Source organism: Carassius carassius, chromosome 26 (assembly GCF_963082965.1).
Source record: "Carassius carassius chromosome 26, fCarCar2.1, whole genome shotgun sequence".
In the NCBI taxonomy this organism is placed as follows: domain Eukaryota; kingdom Metazoa; phylum Chordata; class Actinopteri; order Cypriniformes; family Cyprinidae; genus Carassius; species Carassius carassius.
Genome location: NC_081780.1, coordinates 27,082,694 through 27,099,089, shown reverse-complemented (window position 1 = coordinate 27,099,089; position 16,396 = coordinate 27,082,694). Strand labels below are relative to the sequence as shown.

The 16,396-nt window shown below is 40.9% G+C and overlaps 1 protein-coding gene across 2 annotated transcripts in view; it reads right to left on the bottom strand.

Moving 5' to 3' along the window:
* LOC132106018 (NACHT, LRR and PYD domains-containing protein 12-like) overlaps positions 1-16,396 on the bottom strand; it is an 88,668-nt gene that overhangs the window by 59,990 nt on the left and 12,282 nt on the right. The window contains exons 4-5 of one of the 2 annotated variants that reach the window (XM_059511607.1): positions 14,336-14,464; positions 3,789-3,962 (exon numbers count right to left, since the gene is read on the bottom strand). In XM_059511607.1, coding sequence (XP_059367590.1) covers positions 3,789-3,962; positions 14,336-14,464 — 303 coding nt within the window. The remainder of the gene's footprint in view (positions 1-3,788; positions 3,963-14,335; positions 14,465-16,396) is intronic. The other variant, XM_059511609.1, reaches the window with a different exon arrangement.

Genomic DNA, 16,396 nt, shown 5'->3' with positions numbered 1-16,396 from the left:
TAACAATGCGTGCAAACAAATAAAAGTACAGATTAAAAGCAAAAAAATAATAATAAGTGAACAAAGAAAAAACGTAAAGCAGCCTGCAGCAATTAGGCTATTGTACACTTAACTTTTAAACTGTCAGCAAATCAGTATTTCTTGTTAAGAAATACGGGCATGTAAACATGATTGGGGGAAAGTCGGCTCCTTAGTCTGTTAACAATAAGGCCAGCCGCGGAGAAAACGCGCTCTGACGGCACAGACGTTGTCGGGACTCACAAATAACGGTGTGCTAAGCGAATAAGTTTTGTGAAGCGCTTCGTGTTTTCGTTTCACCACTGAATGGGATCCTCATCTGGTGAAATACATGGCTCCAGTAAGAACTGTTCCCACTCGTCTCGGCTGGACTCTCTGTAATCATTGCTGAAGTACTGGCTCAGCCTTTTCCAGCCTTTTCCTACGAGTTGTTATTGCATCCTCTTCATCGTTGGTGACGGCGGCTGCATCCGCACCACTTGCATCAAGGAAAATGTTCTGATAATGTTCAAATAAAGTTTTTTTTCTTAATTCTCTCATGTTTTCATCAAGAAACCTGAGATGTTTGTGCCGAGGGTCTAGGGCAGACGCGAGAAGAGGAGTTTTCACTGTATTCTCCAAGTTAGCGGTGTTTATTCGTTGCTTGAGAGATGCTGCAACAATGTTCTTGAATTCGGTCACTTTCTGTGATTCTCCACGGCATATTTGAAGTACTGTAGAGGACCACAGTTCTTAGGGGGTGTTCACTTATCGCGTCTTTTGCATGCTCAAGTTCGTTATTTCCAATGTAGGCGCGCGGTATGCGCGCTCATAATGGAAGCGACGCGGTCGCGATGCGCACGCGGTGCGACGCACCCGTTTTTTCCAGGCGCGTCCGAACAGCATCGAGTTCAAACATCTCAACTTTCAGAATGCCGCAAGCGCACCGCTGGTCATGTGACAAGAACTAAACATTCAGCTTCATCCTTTCCCGTAACAATGTTGAAAGCTCAGCCAAGATGAAGGAACTGCTGAACATAGCTGTATATGGATTGCCATTTTGAAATAAATTTAGTAGCAGAGCTACTGAAAGCGATTTTTTTTGTGCTGCAAATCCATTTATCCTTTGCTGAAATTTCCGCGTCTTCATGGAGAGAGCGCATCATTGTTGCTTAGCCTCAGGAGCGCTTCTGCCCAAGCACTTTGGAAAAAAGGAGAAAGCGGTGCACATAGCCTTTTCCACGCGTTATTAGGCGCGATATGTGAATGGCCCCTTATTCATTCATTAATTATTTTTTTTATAAATTAAATAAATTATTTTATATATATAACATGCACTTTTTCTTGTTCCGTAACTTGCGTTCATATCCACATCTGTCTGTATATAGTTTGCATCATCAGTAAGATGTGAGTTTGTCTTTAAATCGCTGTCACTGTTAGTGCGCTGAGCCACGTGTTTTCTTTTCTTTAACAGATTTCTGATGGAAACCGCGTGAAACTTTGAGCGTTCGTTCATATTTTACATCTGCTTAACTGTCTATATAGTTTGCATAAACATCAATAAAATGTATTCTGAGATCTGAGGTCTTATATCACAGTATTATTTGACTGAGAAGCATTACTCGTCATTGGGGAATCCTGGAGTGTGACGTAAGGGGATCCCCAGTATTACAGCACAGCGACTCACAAGCCATGACACAAAGTTAGGCAAACTAAACAACCGAAAGCAATATATGTCTTCCTTAGATGTAATGTTAGTTCTGTAATTCAGCGTTAGGTAAAACACCATAATAATCTCCTTTGAATGCTGCTTACTTGGTAACAGCAAAGAGGTTGAAATAAACATACGCACAATCAGCTTTTCCACATGCCCCGATAATCAAAACTTCTACTTAGCGCTTGCTTAATTTCTGCAGATCAGTTTTTGTAACTGTATTACTTAATCCACCTGTTGCTTTGGCCTTATTTAACAGCCGCTTGCACCACCTGCTGGTGAGCAACTGACAGCAGTTGGAGATTATGCCTCTGTGCTCTACTGCTATTCCTGCAGCTCCCGGATGTGAAAGGGCGATATTTGCCTGTTGAATATTATACATCGTATTTTTTAACCGATTTAATATTTTGGAAGTGAATTCTGGAACCTGAACATGAATTATTGATTTTTTTATTATGAAAAATTGTGTGAAATATTTTTAATTGAAATATTCACAGCTTAAACGAACAACTATATTACATTTCAGGACCTAAAGATGCAAGCCCTGGAAATACAAGGCATTAAAATGCAAGTACTGTTAATTCAATGCATTATTTTTTCAGCTTTTTTGTTTCAAAGACATAAGTCATTATTTTACTTCCATACATTCCTAATAACCATGACATAAATTAAGAGCCTTTATGTAAATATTTTTTTTAATTTTTACATCACACTTTTTGAAATGAACTTTCTAAAAATTAATTTTAAATTTATTTTCAGATTTTTGAGGATGTTATAATGTTATATTGTTACAATTTTATATAGTAATTTGATCTCCGTTTACAAAACAAAATATACATTTCAGTCAGATTGCAAACTGTCCCTTTGTGCCACCTGGGGTTAGTTTCATACTTCAACAAGCAACTGATCTGTAGTTAACGCTATGGCCCTGCAGTGGCGGCAATAGGCATTTTGGTTGGCCACCTACTGTATATATGTAACAGGGCTGACGAGACGTGAGACCTGCGGATCTATGTGCGAGCTTTTATTAGACAGAGACGTCGTCATAACAGGCATGGGTCAAACACTGGAAAACATGTACATAGGGGGCATGACACAAGAATAATCCTAGGGCAACCGAATATTGAGCTAACAATATCCAGAGGGCTAAGTAAGAGGGGTAATCCCGTATCCAGAGTCAAAGGGTCAAAACACGATTAACAGTGCAAGGCAAGAAAAAGACTAGACTACAAAAACTATAAACTGAAACAAGACTATGAAAACTAGACTAAGAGAACTAACACGGAAAGGCTTCTGTATGCAGCTATCGCTAGGAAAGGGATATACGCAGAACAATACTTGGCAGTATGTGAGAGGAAGTCCAATCCTTAAAAAGTATGATGATTGTGCTGTGTGTGTGTAATTGGTGGCAGCTATGTGTGATAGTTTTCAGGTGAATGTGATTAATGCAACTGAGCATTGGAAATGTAGTCTGGGGTGTACTGTGTAGTGTGAGAGTCTGTGTTATGGATGATAACCTCTGATGGTGAATTAACAAAAGTTCAGTGACCAGATCATGACAATATATACATACATTTCTATAATTACATCACAACCTTCTGAGCTACATTCACAACCTTCACAACAATCTAATAATCACACTTCAGACTAAGCCATATGACATTCTCACAACCATGCATAGTTAGAATTGATAACAAAAAGTTACCTGCAACCTGCAATCCAGCAAGTAACAACCTTTTCATATTTTTCGCCAGAGCCATGTCAATTTTGGACACTAGCTAAGATGCTAAAGGTGCCGCTAGATAGTGCAAGCTTGTTCAGTTCTGTTAGAAGCTATCTTAGAAAATGCAGCTGTTTTGTACTTTGTTTAGTCCATTTTAATCTTCGTACAAACAAGACATCTGTACCTACAGACAACTGTATAATTATAATATCTATATAAAAAATGCTTGCAAATGTTGTTTTTGTCTCTAGTTCTGGAATTCCTCTCACTACAGATGCAGCATTTGTTGACAAAATTCAAATGGTAGTTTATTTTGGTAGTAATTTGTTAATTATTTTATGGAAAACCATTTACCTCAGTATCTCCAGCTGACAGTTTGGATTCTTCAGTCCATCAGAAAGAAGTTTCACTCCTGGATCCTGCAGGTCATTGTTACTCAGATCCAGTTCTTTCAGGACAGAGTTTGAGGATTGTAAAATTGAAGACACATTTTCACAGGACTGAGCAGTGAGATTACAGCCACACAGCCTGTGAAGAAAACAAAACAAACAGCCGCATTAATGGCTGTATAATTCAAGTAGGGCTCGCTGCAGCCTGCGGTGGACATCCAACCCCGCCCACATCCAAGCGTGACGTCAGAAACCACACCCACATCCAAAGACATCACATATCCAACCCTGCCCACCCGGATGTGCCATCATAAACCGCGCCTATATCCGTCTACGTCACGTTCTCATTAAATTTCAAACAGGAAGAAGCGTCGAGAAGACTGAAGTGAAGAAGTTTGTGATGTTTTTAATCGGTAAAAGAAGGAAATATTGTTTTGCGATCACCAGAAAGAAGAAGTTGTTGTTATCTGTATTTGCCAGTTGCCCAGAAGAGGAAGAAGTTATCTGCCATGGCTGTAAGTAATGAAAAATTCGGTTCTTAGCCCAAAAGTGTTTGTCACAATCACTGTATGTCTCTGCTTAGTTAAAATGGTAAAATGTACACATTAAATTATCAATGAATATTTTGTTAGACATGAAGTGAAACGATAGCACAACGATAACTGTTTTGTTATGAGCTTTAGTAAAGTTACAAAAGACACGATGCTGACTTCACACAGGCACGTTATAAGGCTACCAACACTGCTGTGTTTACTTTCATAATGTCCATAATGCTCCTAACTGTATCCTGATAAAATGTATGTGCATTGATTCATCCTTCATGTTTTTTTTATTATCCCTGACACATAATACTGATCTCTCTCTCACTCACACACACACACAGACAGACACACACACACACACACACACTTCACCTCTCTCACATACATGTACTCCACTGGCCCCACGCAAAACACATGGAATATATTTAATGATATACACTGACAACTCTTGCACAGTAACTTGTTTGAGCAACCACACAATTCACTATGTCTTACTATGTCTCTGTCCGTGGCAAATCTTTGTATCCTTCTATATACACATAATATTTATCATGTTTAACAGGATCCTACACCTCTGCAGTCCAAACCTGATCCAGAACAGTTCTGCCGTGATGGGGGGTTTGAATGTCCCTGCTGCCGTTTCACCACTGAAGAGAAGTTCTCTTTTACACTTCACCTAGAGAACACATAAGTCATGCAGTGGACCATGGAGGTATGGTGAGAGCATGTCTTTAGATAATGATTGGTTTTTGTGTTTTTAAATCATATATGCATGTATATGTATGTTGTATAATCTAAATATGTATGTGAATCTCAAAGAACAACAAGATGAACTGTAGTTTCTTGGGAACCACTAAAGTGATGAGAATATTGTTGTTATTTATCTATGTGTGTTTTGTAACTTGCTGTGTACACTCTACACTTTTGTTAATTTTTTTTTCTACAATCCTACAGGTTACTTCATCTTAAAATGAATGGCCCATGGAAGATCATTAAAACCAAGGTACGAGAATGCAATAATCAGTTTTTTTTTCAGTCCTTGTTCTGTAGTTTTATGTATTAAAAAAAATTAATTATACATTTAAATATTTGATAGAATATTCCAACCCAGAGAGAGGGACTGGATTGTGGTCTGTTCATGCTGATGGTAAGCTGTGAATTACAGATTCTGAGCAGTTATGGTGATGGCAGAAGTTTAGTTTAGTTTACATGCAGTATTTCGATGAATACGGTCGTGGTATCTGTACGTTACAGTAAATTGGTGTCAGTTAATTTCAATATTTGAATTTTCTCAGTGGTATTTGTTGTCTGTTTCAGTATGCATTCTATATGGCCCTGGACTGGACATTTGACTTTAGCCAGGTGATGACCTCAAATTTTCTTTTGGAAGGTTTTCCTTTTTTATTTATTTATTTTTTCCAGAAGTTTTTTCAAATGCATTCTCAGTTTTTTATTTTGTGTTTTATCTGTTAGGATGACATCCCTCAGCTCCGAAGGTGGTGGTGTAGTTTGCTCTTGCAAAACATGTCACATCCAAGGTACACACAACTGGTTAATGAAATGAAATTGATTCTTCTGCATTCAAACTACCCAGACACACTAAATGTTTCCTCCTAGAATGTTAAGCGGTAGCAAAACTTTGGAGAGGCCACAATATTGAATGTTTAGAAATGTGTTGAATGCTTTGAGTGGTTGGAAATACTAAAAAGATGCTCTACAAATGGTCCATTTACCTAACCTTTGAGTCTGTCTTTAGGTTGTCAGAGTTCACCATCACCAAACAGCCAGCTAGTACGGAAACTGTGATGGGTCAAGATGACAGTGATGAAGTAAAAACTTTTTTTTTTTTTGGTGAAAATAATTATAGTAATTTTAGATTAACCCCACAAACACAGTTTATTTTGTACTTTCAACAGAAGATAGAAGAGGAACTGAAGAGGACGTTCGAAGAGGAACATAAGGGACATTGGTGTAGCATGGTGCTGGGTTCAGAGCCACTGTGAGCTGTTCCATGGAGAGGTGACAGAGCCTGAATTTCTCCAGATGGACGAAGAAAAACAGTCTAATATAATCAAAGACTACCTGAAAAGAGAGACTAAGAAAGCAAGGGATGCCTGTGTGTTTGTCTTTGACAATCGCGAGGATATGGAAACGTTCTTATTAAAATGTGTTGATGAACAGGGGCTGAAAGTCAATACCATGTTTCTGGGAGTTATTTAATTTATAATAATTTATTTACTCTACATTGTTGAATATTATTGTTTTGTGAAATAAATATAACAATACCCAGTGAAACAAGGGATGTCTTTTTATTGATCTTTATGCATCCGTAGGACTTGGACGCATTTTTATATATATTTGTGTTGATGGAAAAAGGCCCAAAAGTCAATGCCATGTTATTTACATAATCTATCAAAGCAACCAATGACTTAAGCCTATGTATGTGTAGCTTAGTCTATATAGAGAACCGTCAATCCTATCATGCAAATGTAGTTGCTCTTTTTTGCGAGGTGATACTTTTTTTTTTTCCATGCACATATAAAAAATATTAGTGTGTAGATCATAATTGTTCTTGTATATAATTAAAAGGAAAATAAAAATACTTAAAACCAAATGAAGTATATAAATTTGCCAATTTCAGGAACATTTTTTTAATTTAAAATTAAAGAAATATGAAAAATAAACCCATTTAAAAAAAAATAAAGAGGGGAGGATTCCAGTTATTGCATAACACCCATATTTATCCTTAAAATAGTGATATGATCACTAACCTTATATTCCTACCTTATATATTCCTACCTTATAAGTGAAACATATTTTTAGAGAATTAGATAAATAAAAATGCCTTAAACAAAATTGTCTACTTAACTTTGAAATTGTCTAAGGTATGTTACAATCGATCATAAAATATGTGAATTTGTCATTACATAATCGAACAGCGGAAGGTATAAATATTTTATTAATTTACCTAAGTATAATCAACCAATGCAGGCGTTTTACCGGCTTTTTGGATGAATTTACTTCCATACATTAGAGATGTGGCCTAGGTTTAATTTGTACTATTTAAATTTATTTAATGCAAGTTATTTAACCTGTATTAGTAAAACAAAAGATAACATTATTTAATTTGATCCCCGAAACAATATACTTCCGCCATATTGATTCAATTTTGTTTACGTCTTAAAATTGTTCTTTGACAAAATGTTAATAAAATGTAAAAAAAAAAAATACTTCCGCCATTTTTGCACATGCGCACAACACATGGGTGTTCACCTGGCATCACCCGATGACGTATTTTTACGTATGGCATAGGCGTGGCGTCTGACGTCACACTTGGATGTGGGCGTGGTTGGATGTCCACCGCAAGCTGCAGCGAGACGCTCCTCGTATAATTGACCACATCCTTAAAGGTCCCATGATGTGGATTGTTTTTTTTAATGTTTTTTTTCTTTGTTTATTTTTTGTTTTTGTTTCCTGAGGTGTACTTATATTGTTAGTATGATTTTTACATTTAAAATTTAGAAATAAAAGGAATTTTTATATCCTGATTTTAGCTCTCTGGCTTGAATGCTCTGTTGAAGGGGTGTGTCTGCTGTGAGACTCTGAGTAAATGCCAAATGTTGTGATTGGCGGACATCTTTGCATTCGAAATGCGCATTACATGTGGAACCCCTCTCAAATACTTTTACTACGTTTTTTTTTTTTACTATCACAGCTGTCGAGATTAAGGAATCGTGGAAGTGTTGATTATAGCATTATTTTTTAGATCTTTTCGCATCACATGAAAGGCTGAAGTGATGAGCATTGAGTAGACAGAGTCTGTTTATCGCGTGAATGCAGTGATCTCGTCGTTGCAATGCTTTTTCTCTCACAAAATGCTTTCACCACAACTAACAGCAAACATAATATTGACATGAATACAGTAAGAGCTTTGTTGTGCAGCATAACATTATTTACCTGTCTCTGGTCTATACATCCCTGCCTCTGCTGAATTGGGTGAGGATAAAACTTCCTGATCAAATGATTCGAGATACGCGATCCGATTGGAGTAATGTTTTTATTTAACTGAGATCACACTAAATACAGTTTTCATCATATTAAAAACATTTCATAACAAATTTCAAAAGCATCCCTCCCTGGTTTTTTCACAAATCGCACCCTGTGTGTAAGTCTCAAACAGTTGTTATTAGTAAAAATGCAGTTATGTTGAATTACCCCCTGCGATAAAATGGCTGCCAACTTTCAAAGATTCAGCGCTGACATAGTTCTCACACACATATCCATTTTTCCACGCAGTGAAATGCACCCTCAGTTGAACCCCAAAAAATAAGATATTGCAAAACCGATTTAGCAGCCTGTCAAGTGTGTATTTGTGTTTGCACTTGGGAGAAAGTCAAAGGTTTCTATCGACAACATTTTTTTAAACATTGAGGAACATAGCCAATCACGGACATGTATCTGTTGATTCCTTAAACACTTCTTCCTAATTCAAATTAGAATATACTAACCACTAAAACTATTTTACATAAATTTAGGATTAAAAAAAACACAGAACCTGTCATCGTGACTATAACAACTGGTCAAGCTGGTTCAAGCATCCCTTCTGGCTGCAATTGTCTATTAATATTTTTAACTTCTGGATAATTATTTAATGTCATATTTGTTCTTAAACTCCATTCATGAGAGCGGCATTTTTTATCTAAATGGCTGCTGTGGCGAGTGGGGTGGGGCCGAGAGCCGTGGGAACGGAGCGAGGCCGGTGGAGTGATTGGAAATGCACGACCCACCGGTCTCGAGTCCCACGGAGGAGATGGAAGGATATAAAACAGGATCGACAACAGTGAAGGATGAGAGAGGACCAGGCCTGGATTTATTTTGTGTTTTGATTTTGTTTGTGCGCGGCAGTTGTCCATGAGGGGCTGCCGGGCTGTTTCGTGTTTATTTGATTATTAAAGTTTGATTTGATTGTCCGCCGGTTCCCGCCTCCTACTTCCCGATGATTATGAAGTTTATTGCGTTAAATTGGTGCCGAGGCCCGGGAGAAGGAGGGACGTGCTGCTGAAGATCCCTAGCCGCTGTGGTGAATCCGCGGGGCCATCGAGCAGGCGAGGAAGTGTGCCGCCATGGACGCTCGAGGCGGTGGGCTGGAGTGAGTTGCCTGGGACAGGCGAGCTCGCTGCCGGCCGCCCGTGATTTGGAGGGGCGGCTGCCATCCATGAGGGAGCGGAGGAGTCGCCGCCAGGGGGTCGGAGCCTGCTGCCTGCGCCAGCTCACAAGTCGATTTTCTCTCCATGATTTTGTATGTCAGCAAGCAAAAATGCGCAATGATCCAAGTTTCTCCCTCACAACGATACAGGAAGAGTCTGCAGATCCAACAAACCTGCATTTCCTAGAGCTGTCGTGACACACAAGACCCAAGTCTCTTCTGAGAATCCATCAGCTTCTAGTGAATCCAAAAACAAGGCAAACCCAGCAAAACAGTGTTTTTTGCACAATAAGCCTCAACCTCTGTTCCATTTTAAACATGGCAAAGAACTGTGATCAGGTCATTAAGTGTTCAGAATGCGGCAGCCTTTCCCACATAGCAGCATTCCATCCAGGCCCCGCACCATGGATGATTGATCCAAAAAACCCTACATCGGAGGTTCACAAAGTGAGTGAGGACGAGCCTGTGGAATCAGAAGTTTCCTCAGCTTGTACAGAGGTATGTGGAGGCAATCAACTCCCAAGCTCATGCTCCAAGGTATGTCTTGTGAAAGTATTTCCTGAAAACCAACCAGAGAAAGCAGTCAAAACATATGTGATACTAGACGATCAAAGCAACAGATCGCTTGCAAGATCTGAATTCTTTAAGCTGTTTGGCATTACAGAGTGCAATGTAGCCTATACTCTCAAAACATGTGCAGGCACGGTTGAAACGCAAGGCAGGTTAGCATGAGGCTTTCAAGTGGAATCCCTTGACGGAAGCATAGTCTTACCCTTACCAGTGCTTCTTGAGTGCAACGAGATTCCAGACAATCACTCAGAAATACCCACTCCAGAAACAATTAGTAAGCATAGACACATAAAACATATTGCAAAGTACATTCCAGAGCCTGATCACCATGCTCCTATTCTTCTTCTGTTAGGCAGAGACATCATCAGAGTTCACAAAGCCCACAAGCAAGTGAATGGTCCATCGGATGCCCCTTTTGCACAGAAATTAGATTTAGGATGGGTAGTTATTGGGGATATGTGTCTTGGGAAGGTTCATAAACCTACATTCGTTGGGGCTTACCGCACCATCATTCTGGAAAATGGTCAACCTACTTACTTCCAACCATGCCCCAACAATTATCACGTGAAAGAGAGATTTCAGTATGTATCATGCATTACATCTCTTATTAGGGAGAGCACACCAGAATTTGCAGAATGGGACGTATTTCAAACATTAAAGATGATGAGGAAAGAGCTTTCTCTATCGAAGACCAACTTTTCCTTCAGATTATCGATAGAGAGGTTTACAAAGATGAAGAAAATTCATGGGTTGCTCCACTTCCATTCAAGCAGCCAAGACGATACCTCCAAAATAATCGTACACAAGCTGTAGAACACCTAAATTCACTTCTACGAGCTTTCAGTAGGAAGCCAGAGATGAAGGAAGACTTCATATGCTTTATGGAAAAGCTATTTCAGAATGATCATGCGGAAATTGCCCCTGCAATCAGTCCCAATGAACAGTGTTGGTATTTCCCTTCATACCATCCTAAAAAGCCATCCCAGATCTGAGTAGTCTTCGATTCGAGTGCTCCGTGCAATGGTGTATCACTCAACCAGGTTCTTTTGTCAGGTCCTGATCTCAATAACATGCGTCCTCATGCATTTTCGCAAAGAGCTTGTTGCCTTAATGGTAGACATTCAACAAATGTTCCACTGCTTTAAAGTTCGACCTGCAGACAGGAACTACCTCAGGTTCCTGTGGTTTCGTGAAAATAACCCAGATAATGAGGTCACAGAATACCGCATGAAGGTACATTTGCACATACAGTGGCCATTTATTGTCTTCGTCGCACGGCTCAAGGAGAAAAGGAATTCGGTAAAGACGCTCGTCAATTTGTGAGAGCTTTCCCATCCGAAGATTACACCAACTCACTGAAAGAACTGGATTTAGGTGTCAGTTCACTTCCTATGCAGCGTAGTCTCGGACTACTTTGGAATTTGGACACAGACTGCTTCAACTTCCATGTTCAAAATGAGAGAAGGCCTCACACTAGGCGTGGACTGCTAGCAGTGATAAACAGCTTGTATGACCCACTAGGATTTGTGGCTCCAATCACAGTTCAAGGCAAAATACTGCTAAGGGAGCTAACTGAGGATACTACTGATTGGGATGCACCCTTACCTGCGAACAAGCGAGAGCTGCGGGAAATATGGACAGATTCCTTGAGAGATTTACAACATGTTCAAGTCCCAAGAAGATATGGACCTACATCCTTGTTAGGTGCCAAGTTCATAGAGCTTTCTGTATTCTCTGATGCTTCTGAGAGAGTAATTGCGGCAGTCGCTTACCTTAAGATGATTGACGAATATGGTAATAGTCATACAGGGTTCATCATTGGAAAAGCAAGGATAGCACCACAACCAGAGCTCACTATACCTCGTGGCGTTTGATAAGAGGGCAGAACATAAACATTTAAACAGAAAGAACCTATTAAAGCTATTCTGTTAAATTATCCTTTGCCTTAATTATAAACTTAGTTAATATAAAGGTAAACCTCACATTTCAGCCTTTAAATAAAGAAAAAATATGTCAAAATGATAATTGCTTAATAAATAATTATATGTATTTTATCTGCTCCGTGAATATTTTAAATAAGTTATCTGAATTGTTTAAATGTGTAGAATCCACACAAGCTTGTTTTTTTTTTTGGAGTCAATTAACACGAATACGCGTTAAGAGTCATTTTCTCCTGATAAACCTGAAAAGAATTTAAATGACACTTTCAGTTTTAAAACATCAATCAAATCTGTAAAGGGTCTACTTTTTTACATGTTATGTGAAACCTAATACAAGTATATATATAAAAAAAGACTTAATCATGTTTATGATCTCTGCTAGATTAAGCACTTCATTCTTTTTTCTGAGGAAATCTAAAACTCAAATCCTGAGGTAATCCTCAGCGCATCATCTTGGGGTGAATTATGTCTTATTTCTCTCAGCACGAAGCAAACAGTAAAATAAAATTTTTAAAATGAACAGTCTCGCTGCTATGTTTTCTATATGGGCGTTTACAAGCTGCGAGCTTCACGTGGAACATTTAATCTCAATAGCGCATTCAGCGCATGGGCGTGGTCCCATTGGATATAATGAAGGGAGACGTGAAAGATGGACATTGCATTGTTTTCATATTGATTACTTTTTCCATGTGATATTTGTTGTTGGTAGCACTTGCTTAGTTTAAAAGTAGACATGTCAAGCTTTCTATAGATATATCTCATGTCTCTTCGTTGAGTATTCACTGAGTTCATTTTTTATGATGTGTTTCTAAATGAAGATCATCGCAGACCAAGGCTGCAGACAGCGCACCTTGTTTGTTATCTTTATTTTATAAATGCACAAAGTTTTGGTGTTATTATGTGTGGATACACAAAAAGTTGGCCCCATAACAGATTCGACTGATGTATTGTTCTTATCTGTATTATCAAAACTCAAAGTGCAATTTAAGTTCTTTTTGGGGTTATCAGGAGAAGATGCCTCAACATGCGTATATGCAGGAATCAACTCCAGAGGGTTAAGAGAATATGGACAACCTTTTACTGACTAAACCTGCTTTTTTGCGCTGCTGGCTGATACATCGGGTAGCGACGCTTCACACTTTTGTAGTATTTGCTTTGTGCAGTTTCACATGCACTGTATTTTAAAAACAGCACATGATATGGGGGAGGTCCCTCGCTTCCGCGATTGGCCCACTACTCGACCGACCCACTGGGAATGTCCCGGTACTCCCGATGGCCAGTACATCCCTGAAGTCATATGACATTCTTACAACCATGCATTGAAAGAATTTATAAACAGTCACCGGACATCCAGCAAGTAACACACTTTTCATATACAAACCCAATTCCAAAAAATTGCCCACTAAGGAACCTGATGACGACGTCATGCTTATCCAGAGATTTCCCAGCAATAGCAGCTACCTGGACTTTGAGGGTGGAGAGAGACAGCCTCTGCTCCAGCCCTTGCTGCAGAAAGGAAAGCACAACCGCAATCGGGCATCTCCGGGGGTCCTCTCGGCGAGAACACCACCACTTAATGAATAGTGCCAGTGAGTCCATGCCAAATGTTCCCTGGCCTTGCCTTGTAAGCGCCCTTTGAGACGATTCAAGGCAAAATGTAACTGCTAACAACTTTAGACTGCAAGCCTGCTGTACTTGGAGCCCCAGCTGGTGGTGGAGGCATCCGTATTAACCACAGCATGCCTGGAGATCTGTTCTTTGGGCATCCCTGCCCGGAGGAATGTAAGATCTGACCATGGGGTGAGGGTTTGGCGACAGACCGGTGTCCCACCTCAGGACAGGTTGCTGCCTGTTCGACAGAGTCCAACTCCATACTCACATAGCCAAGGCTGATGGTCCGCGGAAGCCAGTGAGACGGGCTGGGTAGTGCTGACCTCTAGTTAGTAGCGGTACAGAGTTCTGACAACTTCTGGGTCATGACCATCCTTGTGCAGGTCTTTCAGTGCCCTGACCTGTTGCACCTGCAGTAACACTGTACCGTGTAAGTCGGAGGCAGCTTCTCCACAGGCCGTATAAGCATTGGCGGACAGGCCAGCTGAGTACCTACAGACCAGGGAGAGGAGGCATGGTTTGCCCTGCTGAGTAGAGGCAATATTAGGACACATCTGCACGAGCTAGCACGAGCCACCCCAAGAAACCAATCATTCAACCTTGAAAGCTCGGGACACGGTGGATTTTTCCACTCAAGGCCTACCTTCTCAGCAGCCTGGGAAAACATAGCTGACATCTCTGGATCTGATTCAGGCATTGCCACCATCCCAGAGGACAGCAGCAGAGCCGAATCTTCCTCAGAGAGCTCTCCCTCCGATGCGGAGATCGACATCTGGTTGGGAGCAAGGTTATAATCATTAACGAAAATGAATGAAAAAAACGAAAACTAGGTGGGAAAAAACATTGTCGTTAACTGAAATAAAATAAAAATGAGACATTACAAAAAAACGATAACTAAACAAAACTGTAATGTGTGTTTGGCAAAACTAACTAAAATAAAATAAAATAATAATTTTATATATAATGTCTTCATGAGAACGAGTGTTCGACTTGAAAGCCAGTTTGCAAAAGGTTGGTATCTCGTGAACACCTGTACACAATCACACATTAAAAAGTGGTATAAAAATATTTTTAATTCTGAATATAATTTTGTCAGTGTGTTAATGTCGACCCGAGAAGCGATTGCTACTTTAGAAAGTTAGCTAGTCACAAGTTTGAGGTAAAATGCACTTGGGTTGTCGATGTCTAAACACTATCTAAGCTGTGATTCAAATATTAAATAAAGTTATGTAATTTGTTTACTCTTACGCTGAATGTTTGCTGCTTCAATCCAGATGAGTAGACTATTGTATAGGGTATGAAAATTATACAGCTGTGGTATTTGTATAGGGTGTAAATTCTGTATAAAAAAATTATTGCTTGACTGAAGTAAAGCCATCTCTGTCACAGTGTCTGGGTTGTGTCCCTGGGTTTCCACTAGATGTCCCCCTTTCTCACAGTGTCTGTCACCTTATCACTTCCTGTTCCCTTATTTGGTCACCTTCCTCCCTGTTAGTATTGATTGTTCCCCACCTGTCTCCTGTTCCCTCATTATCCTTCTGTGTATTTATACCCGGTCTGTCTGAGTCTGTGTTACGGAGTCCTTGTTTAATGTCCTATAGTTATTCATGTCCGTCGCTTCTTGCCTTGCTTTGCCTTGTCTTCGTGTCTTGTTTATGTTTGATATTCTGGTTTTGACACTGCCTGGACTGTTTACCCCTTTGGATTACCCTTTAATAAATGACTTACCTGCAATTGGTTCTATCTCCGTGCCTCATTGGATCCCTGCCGTGACAGAAGGACTCCGTCACACTAGGAACCAGCGGTATGTCATTTTTCCGTTCCCCAGCCAAGATGGCGGAGCGGCGAACCAAGTACCTTCGGTTGATCGCCCTCCGCCAAGAGGGCAATGAAGTGGGTGCCCTGGCTCAGGTGTTCTGGTCCCTGGCCGAGGGCATGGGCTACAACGATGCGGCCCTCAAGGACTATTTCAATGGCGGGCTGGATGATCCAGTGTCTCATGAGGAGATGGCACAGTTAGAGACACTGGAATTCTGGGAATTCGTGCGCTACCTGCAGCATCGGCTTCGGTGGGATGCCCCAGCCACTTCGGTCTCTTCCGGCGGGGTGGTCGTCAGCCCAGCACCACTGCCCAGGATGGCAACCAGCCAAGCGCCACAACCCAAGATGGCCACCAGTCCAGCACCACTGCCCAGGATGTCTAACAGCCAAGCGCCACAGCACAAGATGGCCGCTAACCCAGCGCCAATGCCCAAATTGGCCACTTTTCCAGCGCCACAGCCCAAGATGGCCGCCAGCCCAGCGCCAATGCCCAAATTGGCCACCGGTTCAGCGCCACAGCCCAAATTGGCCACCGGTCCAGCACCACAGCACAAGGTGGCTGCTAACCCAGCGCCAATGCCCAAATTGGCCACCGTTCCAGCACCACAGCCCAAGATGGCCGCCAGCCCAGCGCCAATGCCCAAATTGGCCACCGGTTCAGCTCCACAACTCAAGATGGCCGTCAGCCTAGCGCCACAGCACCAGATGGCCGTCAGCCTAGCGCCACAGCACAAGATGGCCGTCAGTCCAGCGCCACAGCACAAGATGGCCGCTAACCCAGCGCCAATGCCCAGATTGGCCACCGGTCCAGCGCCACAGTACAGGATGGCCGCCAGCCCAGCGCCAATGCCCAAATTGGCCACCGGTTCAGCGCCACAGTACA